At 41.5% G+C, this 15,625-nt stretch overlaps 1 protein-coding gene across 3 annotated transcripts in view; it reads right to left on the reverse strand.

Annotated features, from left to right (window-relative positions):
• Positions 1–1,346: 1,346 nt before the first annotated feature.
• The window catches only part of mbpa (myelin basic protein a), a 156,306-nt gene continuing 142,027 nt past the window's right edge, over positions 1,347–15,625 (reverse strand). For 2 of the 3 annotated variants that reach the window (XM_055634755.1, XM_055634757.1), the window contains 5 exons: positions 11,624–11,731; positions 9,324–9,356; positions 8,624–8,665; positions 3,448–3,549; positions 1,347–2,350 (listed from right to left, as the gene is read on the reverse strand). In XM_055634755.1, coding sequence (XP_055490730.1) covers positions 2,318–2,350; positions 3,448–3,549; positions 8,624–8,665; positions 9,324–9,356; positions 11,624–11,731 — 318 coding nt within the window. In that variant the 3' untranslated portion in view covers positions 1,347–2,317. The remainder of the gene's footprint in view (positions 2,351–3,447; positions 3,550–8,623; positions 8,666–9,323; positions 9,357–11,623; positions 11,732–15,625) is intronic. The other variant, XM_055634756.1, reaches the window with a different exon arrangement.

The following is a 15,625-nucleotide window of genomic DNA, read 5'->3' on the forward strand; positions in this document are numbered from 1 at the left end:
AAGCCTTGGTGATTGCTGCAGAAACTTTTTAGAAGAAGCCTTGGCGAGTAACGCAGATAATTTTTAAATACTGCACCTTGCTGTGTCCTGTCACTATCGAGGCCACAGCATGAGTGAGGGGATGCTGAATTAAGCTGATCAGCTCTTTTGCGGCAGGGGTAAATTAATGGGTTGACTGACTGCAAATTCCTATTTTCTCTTTGCTCTATACCCAAGCCTCAGGCTGATGGTGGCTGGTATTCATTTCACAAGTTTTACTTAAGCGGCAAACATGGAAGACATGGGCAGCTCGGTGGCATACTGCGCCTTACAGCGCAGAAACGTGGGTATGATTCTGACTACGTTTTACGTTCTCCCCGTGACCTGCGTGGGTTTTCTCTGAGATCCTCGGTTTCCTCCCACACTACAAACACATACTGGTTTGGAGTTTAATTGGCTTGGTATAGATGTCCCTAGTGTGTAGGGTAGTGTTAATGTGCGGGAATCGCTGGTCTATTATGAAAATATTGGATTGAGACAGGAGCACAGTGGCGCAGTTGTTAGAACAGCTGCCACACAGGTGCTAGAGTCCTTCACTGTTGTCCGAAGGGCCTGTTTCCATGCCGTAACTTTCAATCAAATCAATTCAAGACTAGTTCCTTTCTTTGGAATATTCTCATCAAACATCTTGAGTTGGAGTATTCTTAAAACAACAAACATTCCAAGTAGTCATCTTTGTAGTTGAATTATAACTAACTTTATTTTAACATGGATAAACGTGGTTTAGATGCATTATTCTTTTACATATACATTCAGAAACATCACTCGGTCACACGTGATCATTCACCTTTTCCTAGTGTGTGTTCTCTATAAGCAAACCACCATACATTACACCAACCATAGATTGGAGAATAGCTTTAATAAATCTCCACTTCCACCTGGCTGTGCTTTCCAGACATAGCCAGGCGGAGATGGGAGATGAGTGGACGGTAGTCAGTTTTATGACTGTTGGCAGACCAATTTCCCTCGTGGGATAAATAAAGTTCTATCGTAGCCTGCTTTACCTCATCTGCCACGAGACAAATCAGAACTGATAAAAGACAGACTACTAATCAAAGAGGAGCAATAGCAGCATTATTACTGAGGGAGGGGCGGGTGTAAACTGCACACCACCTGCATCGGTGGTGCAAATGGCAGGTGCCAGAAGAGGACCACGAACGTTATGTCAGGGTCTGAGTGTGTACCATTCCCCTGTGTTTCTATTGTATTGAATTCTGCGTGCATGTATATGGTTCATAAGTGCAGAGGCAACTCGGCTTTGAGGCCAATGTGAAGACCATTTACTCCTAGAAGAATTGAGAGAACGATTATTTTGAGCGGTGTGTAAAGTTGCAATTTAATGTACTACATTTCGGAAGATAACAAAAAACACAAAGGTAAATGTAAAGGTGATAATATTATTTGTTACAAGAACAGTGCAATTCAAAAGAGCACTTCGCATACCAATGGTCTTTGCCCATTGCTATGGAATTTAGTTATCAGTCAATAGTGCTGATGATTAGTTTGTGTTAGTTTGAGATTACTGGTAACATTTTCATACAAATCCTGTTAGCATAATTGCTTTTGTGTTCACAGCTTTACAACACGTAATGCTGTTTATCTGCACCAGAGTGTGTGTGTGGCGGATGAATCTATAGCTTTATTACTGATGAGCTGTTTCTTTGGGTACAAGTAACCAATAACACTTGTGTTCAAAATGGGATTTATTGAGTTGTACAGCAACTGTCCAACAAGATTTCACTTTTGCACAGTGCTAATATATTTAGTAAAACTTTAGCATTTGTCACAATATTTACAGTAAAAGTGTTAGGATGCAATAAACTTTGTTGTAAAACATTAAATTCCTTATCTCCAAGACCACAGAAAAGGAGAGTGGAAAAAGTTATAAGAACAGTGGCACCTTCGTATCGAGTTTCTAAAATGGTTGGAATAAATATGGGACTAGTGTAAGCAATAACACATTCCTTTCATTAAACAGTATACTCCTGTTAATTCTAAATCACTTTGCTCACATCATCTGGTGGCTCAAATTAAGAAAATTAAACAAAGTTTTTTTTTTAAATATCTGGTTAACAGATAATTTGAATTAGGAGGTTTGCATTAAGAGGGCTAGGCTATACACCTGATTGGTAAAGATCGTATTTGAATGCCATCATTCTCTTTGGCGGGACTGAGTAAATACTAGTTAATGCATGAATGGTAAGACTGTTAATATACAACACCGAGCAAGGATATTTTCCCATTTTGAAGCATTCCTGCTGTACTTGTCGATGAAGCTTCAACGTCTAGCACCTGAACCGTCTTTCTTCCCCTGTTTGGAAATGGTAAGAACAATGTATTCTATGAAGTGTTTGCACAATTAATAGGTAAAGATTTCCATTAATATCAATGAAAAACTGAAATTGTTGAATACACTTAATTATTCGCTCAGCACCTCTGACAAAGGGATAACACTTTTAAAGGTGGGTATACATTTATCAGTTTTGTAACAACTAAATATATCAATATTGTATTGAGAACGGCTCTCTTGCTTCTGAGGATTCGGTACCATTTCAGGCACTACAACACTAATACCTAGTCTGACATTTCAATCAGCATTATAAGAGGGCTGAACACTCAAAGATGCAATATTTTGGTCAGATGCTACAAGAAAGACAAATTGATGAAGTGTCTTTCTCTCGGTATTTTAGAGCTCTTTGAACTACTGAAGTACACTCACTTGTAAGAGAAAAAACAGCAAATTAATTCAAGGGCATGCCCACACTCTTTGATAAAAGATCCCAGAGCACAATTTTGAACAGGAGGAGAAGAGTTATCTTCAACATCAGAGACACAATTTTATCCCTCAAAACAGCGTCTTATCGTGATTGCACTGTATTTAGTTTGGTATTTAGGCTATTATTTGTAACTGAAGTGAGAAACAACCTCTTTAGAAGTTGTAGCTTATCTTCATTGAAGAATTACAAATAAGTATGCAGGTTAATTTTGAAGAATTTCTACCTGTACTGAAATAAAGCAAAAGATAGAACATTGTTTGCCCACTGTTTAAACCATTAGTCATATGTTTCTATTATTTCTGGAGATTTTTTTCAGTTTTAAGTATTGTCAAAGATGCCTGCCATTCTGGACAGCTTATTTTCTCTCTTCTATCTTTTGAGAGAAGATAAAATAAATTAAAAGCTGATTTGGCACCAAGGAAGCACCCTGGCTCCATCTGGGTAACAAAGAGGAGAATCCTGGTTGGCTTGCCTGATCATGGACCTGAACAACACATCAGCTTGGGGATCCCCGACTATGTATATATATAGCAAGTATGTAGTTCCCTGAAAGTAGCAAGTTCTTCTGACCCACTCTTGCTACTTTTATACCAGTTTGGTGTTAAATGCTGAGGTTATTTTCATTTGTTACCATTTTGAAAAGAGATGACAGGGTTCCATCTCTTCGTCCTTTATAAGCCCCCTTTGACTTAGAACCAGTTGTAGCATAATGTGGCCTCTGTCCTTCAGTACCCTGTGAACAAACCAAAGTAGTATGTTTAATGTGGAAAGACCCAACTCACTCCTGGAAGCCATTTGCCTTAAAATACTGTCTTCGACAAAAGTTAATGGTTGTGCTTTGAGCAAACATGCCTCACTTTGCAAGTATGTGCACACCAGCTAGGCGCGCATCTGTCTTAGATGATGGTTATTTGGATGTTTAGCTAATTGCACTACTATAGTGCAGGTTATAATTTGCCATGGAATCATTTGGAAAGTTATAACAAAGTTGTTATATGTCTATTCATTTCAAAGTGTTCATAATAGTTTCTTAAAAATTAAGACTTTCCGGTGTAACTGATAGGGGAGGACATTGTTTAATAAATCGTAAGTTTTTTGTAAACCTCATTGCGAAGTGAGTGTTCCTACCTTGGAATGAACTGGATGGGTTTTCACGACAGTCCAGTTATTTTGTGCTTATTGATTATACTGTGCTAATTAATGTCAGTGCTTTTATGAAAAAAATCCAGACGTCTTTGTTGCTTTGATTTGAACTTTCCATGTGCCGTGGTGGCGTTGGTCTATAGATCAATTAAACAGAGCTCTGCACTATTGGACCAGTCACTTAACTACCAAGGTTGGCCTTTAGAGTTAAGAGTGGGTCTTAACTGGTGCGTGCTCAGTTTACCCTTTCATAGGGAGTAATCGGCCTCTGGGATAGTTCCCAACCAGCATGCTGGATGAAACTCAGCATTTCCAGCAGGAGGGAATTGCAAGGATCCCAGAATGTGCAGAACAAGAGGTGGCTTCAAAGGACCAGACCCTATTAATTCCAGGACTCTGTTTGGTTTCCACTTCTGGCATTGATACCACATCCATGACTGCAAGAGACATGAAAGGACTAGATTACTTTTGGATGGTTTGATCAGCCATGATCATATTGAATGGCGGTGCAGGCTCGAAGGGCCGAATGGCCTACTGCTGCACCTATTTTCTATGTTTCTATGCCCAACAATTTTGCACATTTGTAAGTTAAGTTTTCAAGTGGAAATTCTGGAAATATTGATTCACAAGGCTTAAGATGATACATGTGAAATTTAGCAAGACCTCATTCCATCCACGTACTTGTTCCTGATCATTTTATGTAATGTGTGCTGATAAAACTGATCTTGAACCTGCAAGTAAAATTTTCACTGACCACTTTGTAGCAACGTTCTTGCAGTCAATGACTCAAGTTAGCACTGTCATAGAAAGAAAGCATTAGCTTTAGAGTAGCAAATTACAATAGAAGATATCAAGTTGCACCACTGGGGTTGCTGGAGGATTGAATGAGAGTGAGAAACATTGTTTCAGGAAGAAAAAGAGGTTAACGATTTAATGATAAAATATCACGAGCCATATTCCAGTGAATGAATTGTAATATTTTGGAGTATTTTGGAAAGCCTGAGGGCATATGATATGTACATTGAGCCATTACATTAACTAGCCATCTGCATGTTGAATGCTGTTTGATTCCTCATTCATTAGAAGAAAAGGATACATATTTGAAGTGTAGGTACAAAGGTGTAACGATCAGCATGGATCTGGTAGAAAGGCATGTTACTGAGCTGTATGCACTCTGACTCTGAAATGTTTTATTTTATTTGAGGAAACATTCAAAGTCATTTACCCACCCTGCACTGTTCACTGAGGTCTCTGGCTGGTTGGTGTCAAGATAGGTACAGTGCTAGCCAATTTAAGGTAAATATTTAAATAGTGTCTGAGTTGCCTTTAACATGTTTACTATCACTGAAATATTGATGTCAAATTAAAATAAAATCAATTAGGACATTGAATAAAAGTACATCACGTAAAACATTAGCAACAGCATTGTCAATTATTCATGCACCGTGATGTGAGGGTTGAGATTACATAAGATTTTCATTTGAGGTGCAATTAGTTGGCTCTGCGATGATGAAGTTAACTGATTAGCTTTTGTAAACTCAGCTGTAATTCCCAAATTGGTGGTACACTTACCAGCAGAGAGCTGCAGAGCACTGCGAACACTCACCTTATTGGCAACGATCGAGATTCCAACAAGAACACTTACCCTCCATCTCTGTCTCTATCCAGCTGGTTCTTTACCTCCCCCACCCGTTTGTCTGCCTCTGCCTCTGTTCCTTGCCATTCCTTTTCTTTCTGTCTGTTGGATACTAGCTGGAACTCTGATATTAACGTCCTGATCATAGGTTGAAGTCCAATACCTATGTCCTGAGCATAAATCTTGAGCTGACTAGTCCAATATTGTGGGAGCACCACACTGTCCAAGGAGCAATAACAAGGCAGTGCTGTGCTGTCAAATCTTTTGGATGAGATTTCCAACCAAGGTGTCCATCCACCCTTCTGCCCAATTGGGGTATAACCAACTCTATGAACTATTTTAAAGAGATAGATGTTTGTATTACATTGGTCAAATGTCTGCCAATATTTATTCCCCCAGACGACATGAAATAACCAATGATCTAACTGTTATCACACTGCTATTAGGGGAGGGGGGGGGGGGGGGTCATACTAGTTGCAAATAAATTGCAATCTCCTACATTGCAGCAGACACTGCATAATATTAGAAGAACTACAGATTCTAGAAATCTAAAACAAAAGTAAAAAATGGTGGAAATATTTATGCAGGTCAGGCTGCATCTGTAAGAAGAAAAACAGTCAATTTTCAGGTCAAAGAATCTGCCATTTCTCAGATGTCGACTGTTTCAACTTCCACAGATGTGAAAGGTGCTATAGAAATGCAAGATTGTCTTCCTGTTTCTGCCTATCACTTTCTCTCTCACTCCCAACCTCTCTGAACCCTGAACCCCTGGTGATAACCGGAGGATACCCCTCGACTAGAGGCAAGGGTACAGTGAAAATTTGCTGCTTGTTGCCATTTCTCCTGCAGCTAACGTCTGGCTTGAGTTGCACTTAATGTTTACACTCCGAGTCTTTCACTTGGGAGTCTGTGAGGGACTCGTGGGTTAATGAATGACAAAAACAGTGAAATTGATTGCTGAGGTTTTCAGAGAACTGAATCAAGCTTTGCCATGCAAGAGAAGGGAGGAGTAGTAACTTACAAGGACTGGGAACAGGAACAGGTCACGGCCCTTCAACCCTGCACCATGGCTGATCGTAGCTCTACTTTCTAGCCCTGGCCCCAAATCCCTTGAATCCCTTAATATACACAACAATATCAACTTCTGCTTCGAATGAACTCAATGATTGAGCCTCAACAGTCTTTTGGGATGGAGAATTTCCAAAGATTCATCACACTCTCGGTGAAATGATTACTCCAACTCTGTCCCAAACAGCCACCCTAACTCCTCGGCTGAGGAACATTCTTCCTGGATTCGAACTCTGTCAGAACCTTGTGAGTGTCAGCGAGATCTTACAACCCATCCTCATATCTAATCTTTCTGGTCACTCTTAGGAAAGTTGGTAAAGTTAGAAGAGACTATTATGAAACCATGCAGTTTGATTTAAAATTTGAAGTTAGAATAAGCATTGGGAGGATGATGATAATTTGCCATTCCGGTTCATTTCCCCCCTTTGTCCTGCCCAATATAATATAATGTTCCCCCCCCCCCCTGCCCAAAAGCAGAATATAATGGCATCCTCCCCCCCCCCCCCCCAGACAGTACTTCATCCCACTTCAAAGCAGGCGTCTCTTTAGGGGGCATGCCTTTGTCCAGGTTTGTGAAACATCGCTGTTTCTACCCATCTATTACACCAGTACTTCATCGTTGATTCCACTGTCTGTAACAGGACTGAATATTGGACCGTACAAAGGACATTTAGACGACCTGTTTTAGGACACAACTACTGTCCATGATTGTGAAACATCGCTGTTTCTACCTTTTCACCGAGTTAAACGGATTTCCTGCATAATTCAGTCTGATGAGATTCAAAAGACTGCATATGCTGGAATCTGGAACAAAAACAAACTACTGGAGTACAAAAACCACCTGATTCAGCGGGTCAGGTAGCATCTGTGAAGACAAAGAGAATGCTGCTGATTTGGTTTGAGACCCTGAATCGGGATTATTTCTTTCCCTCCACATGTGCTGAGTTTCTCCAAATGTTTTTTTTTCTGATTCATTTTGAGGTAGAAAATGTGATACACATCACATTAACAAGAAACCTGCTATAAGAAGTGAAATAGCACCAAGCCAGTCCGTTAATGTAGAGTTAGGCTGGAGTTACAGCACAGAAGCAGACCATTTACTCCAATTGCCCTCTACTGATGTCCATAGGTCATGAGAACCCACTCCTCCTTTGGTTTTGGTCTAGAGTCTACTTAAGTGATTGATTTTGGCTGACACTCTTTGTCCCCGATACACTAACTTTGCATGCAAACAGAAGGAGACCATTACAGGAAATGCTGGATTCATTTCTCTGCAGAATAGAAGCTGATGCAACAATTGTTGCTCATCTCCACGTGTGGTTCCATCAGGTGGGGTTAAGGTAATATAATTGTTTCATGCTCAACATTATTTCATTAGTAACCATCACATGCACTCACAACAAAGTATTATAGAATTATAAGAGTCGATAGCACGGAAACCGGCCCTTCGGCCAACTTGTCCATGCCAACCATGATGCCTCAACTAAGCTAGACCCATTTGCTTGTGTTTGGCCCATATTTCGCCATATCTTTCCTACCCGTGTACCTTCCTAAATGTCTTTTAAATGCTGCTAAAGCTGCCTCAACTATCTCCACACTACCAACCTCAGCTATCTCCTGCAAAGTTGTTGTTTTTTAAATCTGAATTGAGACTATCAGATATCCAAACAGTTATCCATGACAAATATGGTGTTCAACCTTAATACCAATTGGAAATTTGATCTCTCATCCATTGTGATACAAACCACCATCCTACACTGGGCCAAACTGTTCCCAGTTCCTGTTGATGGAGTTAGCTACATGTGGGAATGGAGTTTATCATGAGAAATCATCAGTCGTTGATGATGAGATGATCCGAAAGGTCTAACAATAAAGGTGACAGCGCAGTTCAGGTGGTGAATTATTGTTAGCCACCATAGCCATTATGTTTGCAGCAGAAAATGCAGATCTTCCACCTTACCCAAATAAATTTAGTGATAGCTCTACTTGCTCCGAACATTCCCTGTAGTAGTGATGAGAAAAGGTGCCATGATAATCACCAAAGACAATTGGAGACATTGTTCCCAAAACAACAAGGACACAGAATACAATCAAGATCACCCAAGGTTTCTAACCAATGAGAGAATTATGGCATAACGGAATGTCCAATAGATGTTAATTCTGCCATTGGTTTTCTTTGCAAACACAGATATAAGTGTTACAGAACAACACATGGTGGAAGGTGTAGACACCACTCATGCCTCAGAGACCCATAATTGTCTGGTTCAGTCCCACGCTAGAGACTTGAATGCACAATCCAAACAGATGCTGGTTGTGTAGTGAGGGAGAGGTACCCTGTCTGTCATATGAGGCCGCATCCGCCTTCCAGGCTAGTAACTACTGAAGAAAGAGCGAGCATGTTCTTGCTAAGGTACAAAACCAACACAAGAGATATTTAAAAGAATGGTGCCTTGTTATTACTCTCATTATTGTCGATAGGACTAATGCTCTTCAATCTCCTGTGCTTTACTTTCCTGCAGATCTTTAGCCAGTGAAGACTGTCATATAGACACCCAAGGTCATTCCTTGACTTTTAGAGGAAAGTGTTGCTTTGGTTTCTGGCCCTACCACAGTCTACGTAATCCAAGCCTAAACCCCAGAGGAAGCAAGATATCATTTACCTTCTGTTGGACAGGCACCTTCTTTGGTGACATCTACAAAAAGATAAAAAAAATAATGGTTATATTGAAGGTAAACATGGTGTACCACACAGTGGTGAACATTGTTCTTAGTGTTCCATTCAACAAATGGAACAGCACCTCTTATAAAAGATGAGTTTGAAACCTCGCCTCATGGTGGATCCTGTTGCATCTGATCATGCACCAAAGTGGGTCCTACCTGGCATAAAAGATGGCCAGGTAGCACTTTCCTTGGGAGGTTCTAGCTGGAGACTGATAGTAATCTTTAACATATTATTTGAAGTATAGAAGAATGAAGGCTGATCTTATTGAAACTAATGTGATCCTCAATGACCTGAGAGGGTAGATGCCCTGATAACCTGGAGCTGCAGCTGGACAAACTAAGGATTTTCTGGGACACTGGGAGCTTCATTGATAGGAGTTATAGAGATGGTCACACCTAAAGTACAGGCAAAAAGCAAATGAGTGACCACTATGAAAAGCAATAGGTGCAGAGTGTAGGAATCCCCTGTGGCCATTCACCTTGAAAGCAAGTATATATTTTTGGATACGGTTGACGGATGGGGGCGGGGAGATTGTTCGGAAGAGTGTTGGAAGCAGCAGTCGGGCCTACGGCATCAGGCTTGGCTCTGCGGCACAGCGGAGGAGGGTGAAGTCAGACGGGGTAAAAGTTACAGGAGTTAGTTAAGGGGACAGACAGGAGATTCTCTGGCAGCTCATGGAATTCCAGGATTCAGTAAGTCTCAGAGCAACGGAAGAACATTCTCAAGGGGGAAGTGAGCAGCCAATAGTTATTGTGTACGTTGGCACAAATGGCAGAGGTAGGAAAAGGAATGAGGTCCATTGGAGTGAATGTAGGGAAGTATGCAAAAGGTTCAAAAGCAGGACCACAAGGGTAGTGATCTCCAGATTACTACCCGTGCCATGTGCTAGTGAGGGTATGAAGAGAAAGAGAGGACCGATGATGAATGCATGGTTGAGGAATTGGTGCAGGGAGGTGATATTCATACTTTTGGACCGTTGAGTGTCTTCTGGGGCAGGTGACTGTACAAAAGGGATGGGTTGCACCTGAACTGGAGAGGAATCAATATCCTAGTTTGCTAATACTAATAGGGAAGGTTTAAACTAGATTACTTAAGAGATACAGCACAGAAACAGGTGATTTGGCCCACCTAGTCTGCACCAAACAATGATCCTCATACACTAGCCCTAGCCTACACACTTGGGCCAATTTATATATATTGTTTACTGTAGCCAATTAACCTATAAACCAGTACATTCTTGGAGTGGGGGAGGAAACCGGAGCACCCAGAGAAAACCCACACAGTGATGAGGAGAAGGTCCAAGCTCTGTACAGCCAACAACCGTGGTCAGGATCGAACCCGGCTCTCTGCCTCTGTAATGCAGCAATGCTACAGCTGCGCAGCATGCCGCTGTAGATTAGTAAAGGGACGGATACGGTGGAGTGGCAGCTGGGAGGCTGGACGTTGCTACAGAAGGCATTGATACCAAGTTCAATAAATAGATGGGCAGGAGCATGGCAGGGAGGAAGGAAAGATGGTTGGATTAAATTGCATTTAGTTCCATCCTCAAGGCCTGACAAATCAAGTTAATGAACTTAGGGCTTGGGTAGATACATGTGACTAGGAAGTTGCAGTCACGGTGGCACAAGGGCAGTCAAGGTGGCGCAGTGGTAGAGTTGCTGCCTTAAAGCGAATGCAGTGCCGGACACCCGGGTTCGATCCCGATTACAGGTCTGTACGGAGTTTGTACCTTCTACCCATGACCTGCATGGGTTTTCTCCAAGATCTTCGGTTTCCTCCCAGATTCCAATGATGTTCAGGTTTGCAGGTTAATTGGCTTGGTAAATGTAAAAAAATGTCCCTAGCGGGTGTTAATGTGCCGGGATCGCTGATCGCTGCAGACCTGGTGGGCCAAAGGGCCTGTTTCCGTGCTGTATCTCTAAACTAAACTAAACTAAACTAAGAAGGGTCTCGACCCAAAACATCGTCTATTCCTTCGCTCCATAGATGCTGCCTCACCCGCTGAGTATCTCCAGCTTTTATGTCTATTTAGTAGCCCGCACCAGCCCCTTGGATAAATTCTCAATCTTCCAATCTATCTCTTTGCAGTACTTATAAACACTGAGTTTATTTTATCTTTTGCACTACCTGATGTACTCGTATATGGTTTGATGGAGATAGTTTGTCACTGTATCTCAATACACGAGACAATAATAAACTGATACCAATGAAGCACTAAAATCACCAATAGGCTCTCACCATGTTCTTAAAGAAGTGAACAACAGCACTATCATCAGTCTGTCTCCTTCCTCCTTGATGGGCCTTGTGTGTGGTGGGGGCCATTAGCACACTCCTGGTTGCTTGTTCCTGAAATATATAAACAATTGAAAGTAAAGTTGATCCACAACTGCCATTTTCAGTTGCCATGTAAGTACCATTCTATGATGCTAATCACTCACCTCATTTACAGCTGCTTAAATATGTTAACATGAAAGGTAAACAACATTCATCTAAGACAGCATACAGAGGATGTATGGCAAGTTAATAGAAATGTTCACATCATTTGTCAATTTTGCATCAGTCAAGGCACTATTAACAAAGTTTACCAATTGGAGTTTGAGCATGGGTCAAAAATGCAAACGTCTTTTGCAAGTGACACTCGAGCATGAGTGGTAGTGGGGAAGGGGGGTGGTAGAGAGGGGCAGGAGAAGACGGATAATTCTGAATGAAAATGACCATCGACTAAGTGCCCACTGGTGATGTTATAAATTCAGACCCGGTTATGAATGGTACACATGAAAGCTTGCTTTCCTTATTGCCAGTCGTAGCCTACTCCTGTATTCCTCCATTCCTTCATAAGAAGCTTATAAAAAATAGAAGTCAATGTATAACAATGTTTGGGATTATATATAATCATTACATACAATGATTAAATGAGTGAATATAATATGAAGGAATTATTTTATTGTTTAGAATGGATTTGGCCATTCGTGGGTGAGTCCCATTATAGGATAATTTCTCCTTCAATCACTGGATTAAAAAAAGAATATATCATAATAGCGGGTAGACAAGAATGCTGGAGAAACCCAGCGGGTCAGGCAGCATCTATGGAGCGAAGGAATAGGTAATGTTTCAGGTCAAGACCCTTCTTCAGACTATCATAATAGCAGTTCAGCAGATGCAATCAGCAACTTAACTTTACAGATTGAGTAATGTTACTTGAGGTTCCCCTCAAGTAAATAAATACAATTATGGCTTAATGTGTTAATTCAAGGGGTGTGGTCTTATTTAGATGCTGGTTCAAACCAAAGAGAGGCACAAAAAGCTGAAGTAACTCAGCGGGCCAGGCAGCATCTGAGAAGGAATGGGTGACATTTTGGGTCGAGACCCTTCTTCAGACTGATGTGGTCTTATTATCTTAAATACCTCTGAAAGAAATTAAAAGTCATCTCCTTGAGTGTATCTAGAGTCATATCTAGATGAGATGTGGATGGCACTTTCCTTCTGTGAAATACATCAGTGAACCAAATGGGATCCTATAACATTCCAAATGCCACCAAAACTAATGTGATGCCTTCCATAGTTGAGGAGATCCCGTTGATATTAACTATCCTTAAAGTTGTTCATTTATGGGTTTTACAGGGAAATTGCGAGTTTCTACTCAGCGCTCACCTGAGCACGAGGCTGAGATCTGGAACTCAAGAAGATGGCAATTAATGCCCTTCCTTTCACACAGCACCCTTGCAAACTTATATTTAACACAACATACTGCAATAACAGTACACAAACTTTGATGATCACAGAAGCTCTCCAGCTATTCGCAATTCAGTTCAGGTGAACACCATCTTGCAAAAGCAGAATTGTCTCATACTAAGTCCATTCAGTGTGGCTCCCTGCTGTCCTAGCCCTTTTTCTCATCCCTTCCTTTAAACACCCAAAACACCCATGGACATTGTTGAACAAGAGTAGGTCTATGCCTGTTCCACCCAGTTTTCATGCACTTACCCCAATATTCATGATTGTATCGCAAACTACTTGAAGATCTGTGGTGAACATTTTCAGTGATTGAGCACACACAGAACTTTTGTGCAGAGAATACCAAAGATTCACCGCCCTCTGGGTGAGTACATTTCATCTAATTTTTTTATCCTGAATGGATGACCTCTCATTTTCTTTTCAATTTAATAAATGATTTTTCATCTGAGATCTAATTAGTTGATCCTCTATTTTGAGACTGTGGCCTCTGGTCCTGAACACCCCAGCTACGGGAATCACCAACTCCACCTGGACCTTGTCACAACCTGCAGGAACTTTGGATATCTCAATAAAAGCATCGCTCATTCTTCTAAAAGCTGGAAAGCAGAGACACGATTTGCTCCACTTCTTTTAGAAACATAGAAACATAGAAATTAGGTGCAGGAGTAGGCCATTCGGACCTTCGAGCCTGCACCGCCATTTAATATGATCATGGCTGATCATCCAACTCAGTATCCCGTACCTGCCTTTTCTCCATACCCTCTGATCCCCTTGGCCACAAGGGCCACATCTAACTCCCTCTTAAATATAGCCAATGAACTGGCCTCAACTACCCTCTGTGGCAGAGAGTTCCAGAGATTCACCACTCTCTGTGTGAAAAAAGTTCTCCTCATCTCGGTTTTAAAGGATTTCCCCCTTATCCTTAAGCTGTGACCCCTTGTCCTGGACTTCCCCAACATCGGAAACAATCTTCCTGCATCTAGCCTGTCCAACCCCTTAAGAATTTTGTAAGTTTCTATAAGATCCCCTCTCAGTCTCCTAAACTCTAGAGAGTATAAACCAAGTCTATCCAGTCTTTCTTCATAAGACAGTCCTGACATCCCAGGAATCAGTCTGGTGAACCTTCTCTGCACTCCCTCTATGGCAATAATGTCCTTCCTCAGATTTGGAGACCAAAACTGCACACAATACTCCAGGTGTGGTCTCACCAAGACCCTATACAACTGCAGTAGAACCTCCCTGCTCCTATACTCAAATCCTCTTGCTATGAAAGCCAACATGCCATTCGCTTTCTTTACTGCCTGCTGCACCTGCATGCCTACCTTCAATGACTGGTGTACCATGACACCCAGGTCTCGCTGCATCTCCCCCTTTCCCAATCGGCCACCGATTTTGGCAGGATAGATCTTGCATCTCAAGAATCAATATAGTGAATATTTGTTGCACACTCTTTCTTTTTTTACAGTTGTACAACTTAGACCACGGGAACAGCCCCTTCGACCCACAAAATCTATGCTGACCATGGTGCCAATTTAAACTCCACATCGGCATATCTCTCATTCCCTGCCTGTCCATGCATCTGTTTCCAGGTAAATGTCTCTCAAACTAGTCTATCATGTTTGCTTCCACCACTTCCCCCAAAGTATGCTGCAGTCACATGTATGTGTAATAAACTTGCCTCATAAATCTTCTTTAAACTTTCTTTCTTTGCATTAACTTTCCCCTATCACCTTGTATCCTTCCTCATTCTAGACATGGTCTCACCAAAGCCCTATAACTACATCTAGACACCTCTTCTCTTGTACCTAAGCCATCTTGCAAAACAGACCATCATAACATTTGCCTTCTTGTGGTGAAAATTATACAACTGGGAGTCCAGAACCAGGGGCCACAGACTTAGAATAAAGGGGAGGTCATTTAAGACTGAGGTGAGATCAAAACTTTTTCACCCAGAGAGTTGTGAATTTATGGAATTCCCTGCCACAAGGGCAGTAGAGGCCAAATCACTGGATGGATTTAAGAGAGTTAGATAGAGCTCTAGGGGCTAGTGGAGTCAAGGGATATGGGGAGAAGGCAGGCACGGGTTATTGATAGGGGACGATCAGCCATGATCACAATGAATGGTGGTGCAGGCTCGAAGGGTCGAATGGACTCCTCCTGCACCTATTTTCTATGTTTCTATGTAACTCTCTCACCAATAAATCTTGTTTATGAATATCACAATGCTGAGACTATACAGCAGCATATGATACCAGTGCTTTGACCTACGCTGTATGCACATGAGCAACTTCATTAGCAATCTAGTAGACAATTCCTGTCCCAAACACATCCCTCATTTTAAACTGGACTGCCATAGGTTGGCGATGCCTGCACTCCTGCTATCACCTCCCTGAAACACTCTCCCTGCATTTACTTCCTAGGCTTTTCCTACTCCGTGGATGGATGAGTATGTTTTTACCCACCTTCCCTGCTATGGCCTATTCACCTGCAAGAGCCTTAAGAGAA

The sequence above is a fragment of the Leucoraja erinacea genome, chromosome 4 (assembly GCF_028641065.1).
Source record: "Leucoraja erinacea ecotype New England chromosome 4, Leri_hhj_1, whole genome shotgun sequence".
Lineage (NCBI taxonomy): Eukaryota > Metazoa > Chordata > Chondrichthyes > Rajiformes > Rajidae > Leucoraja > Leucoraja erinaceus.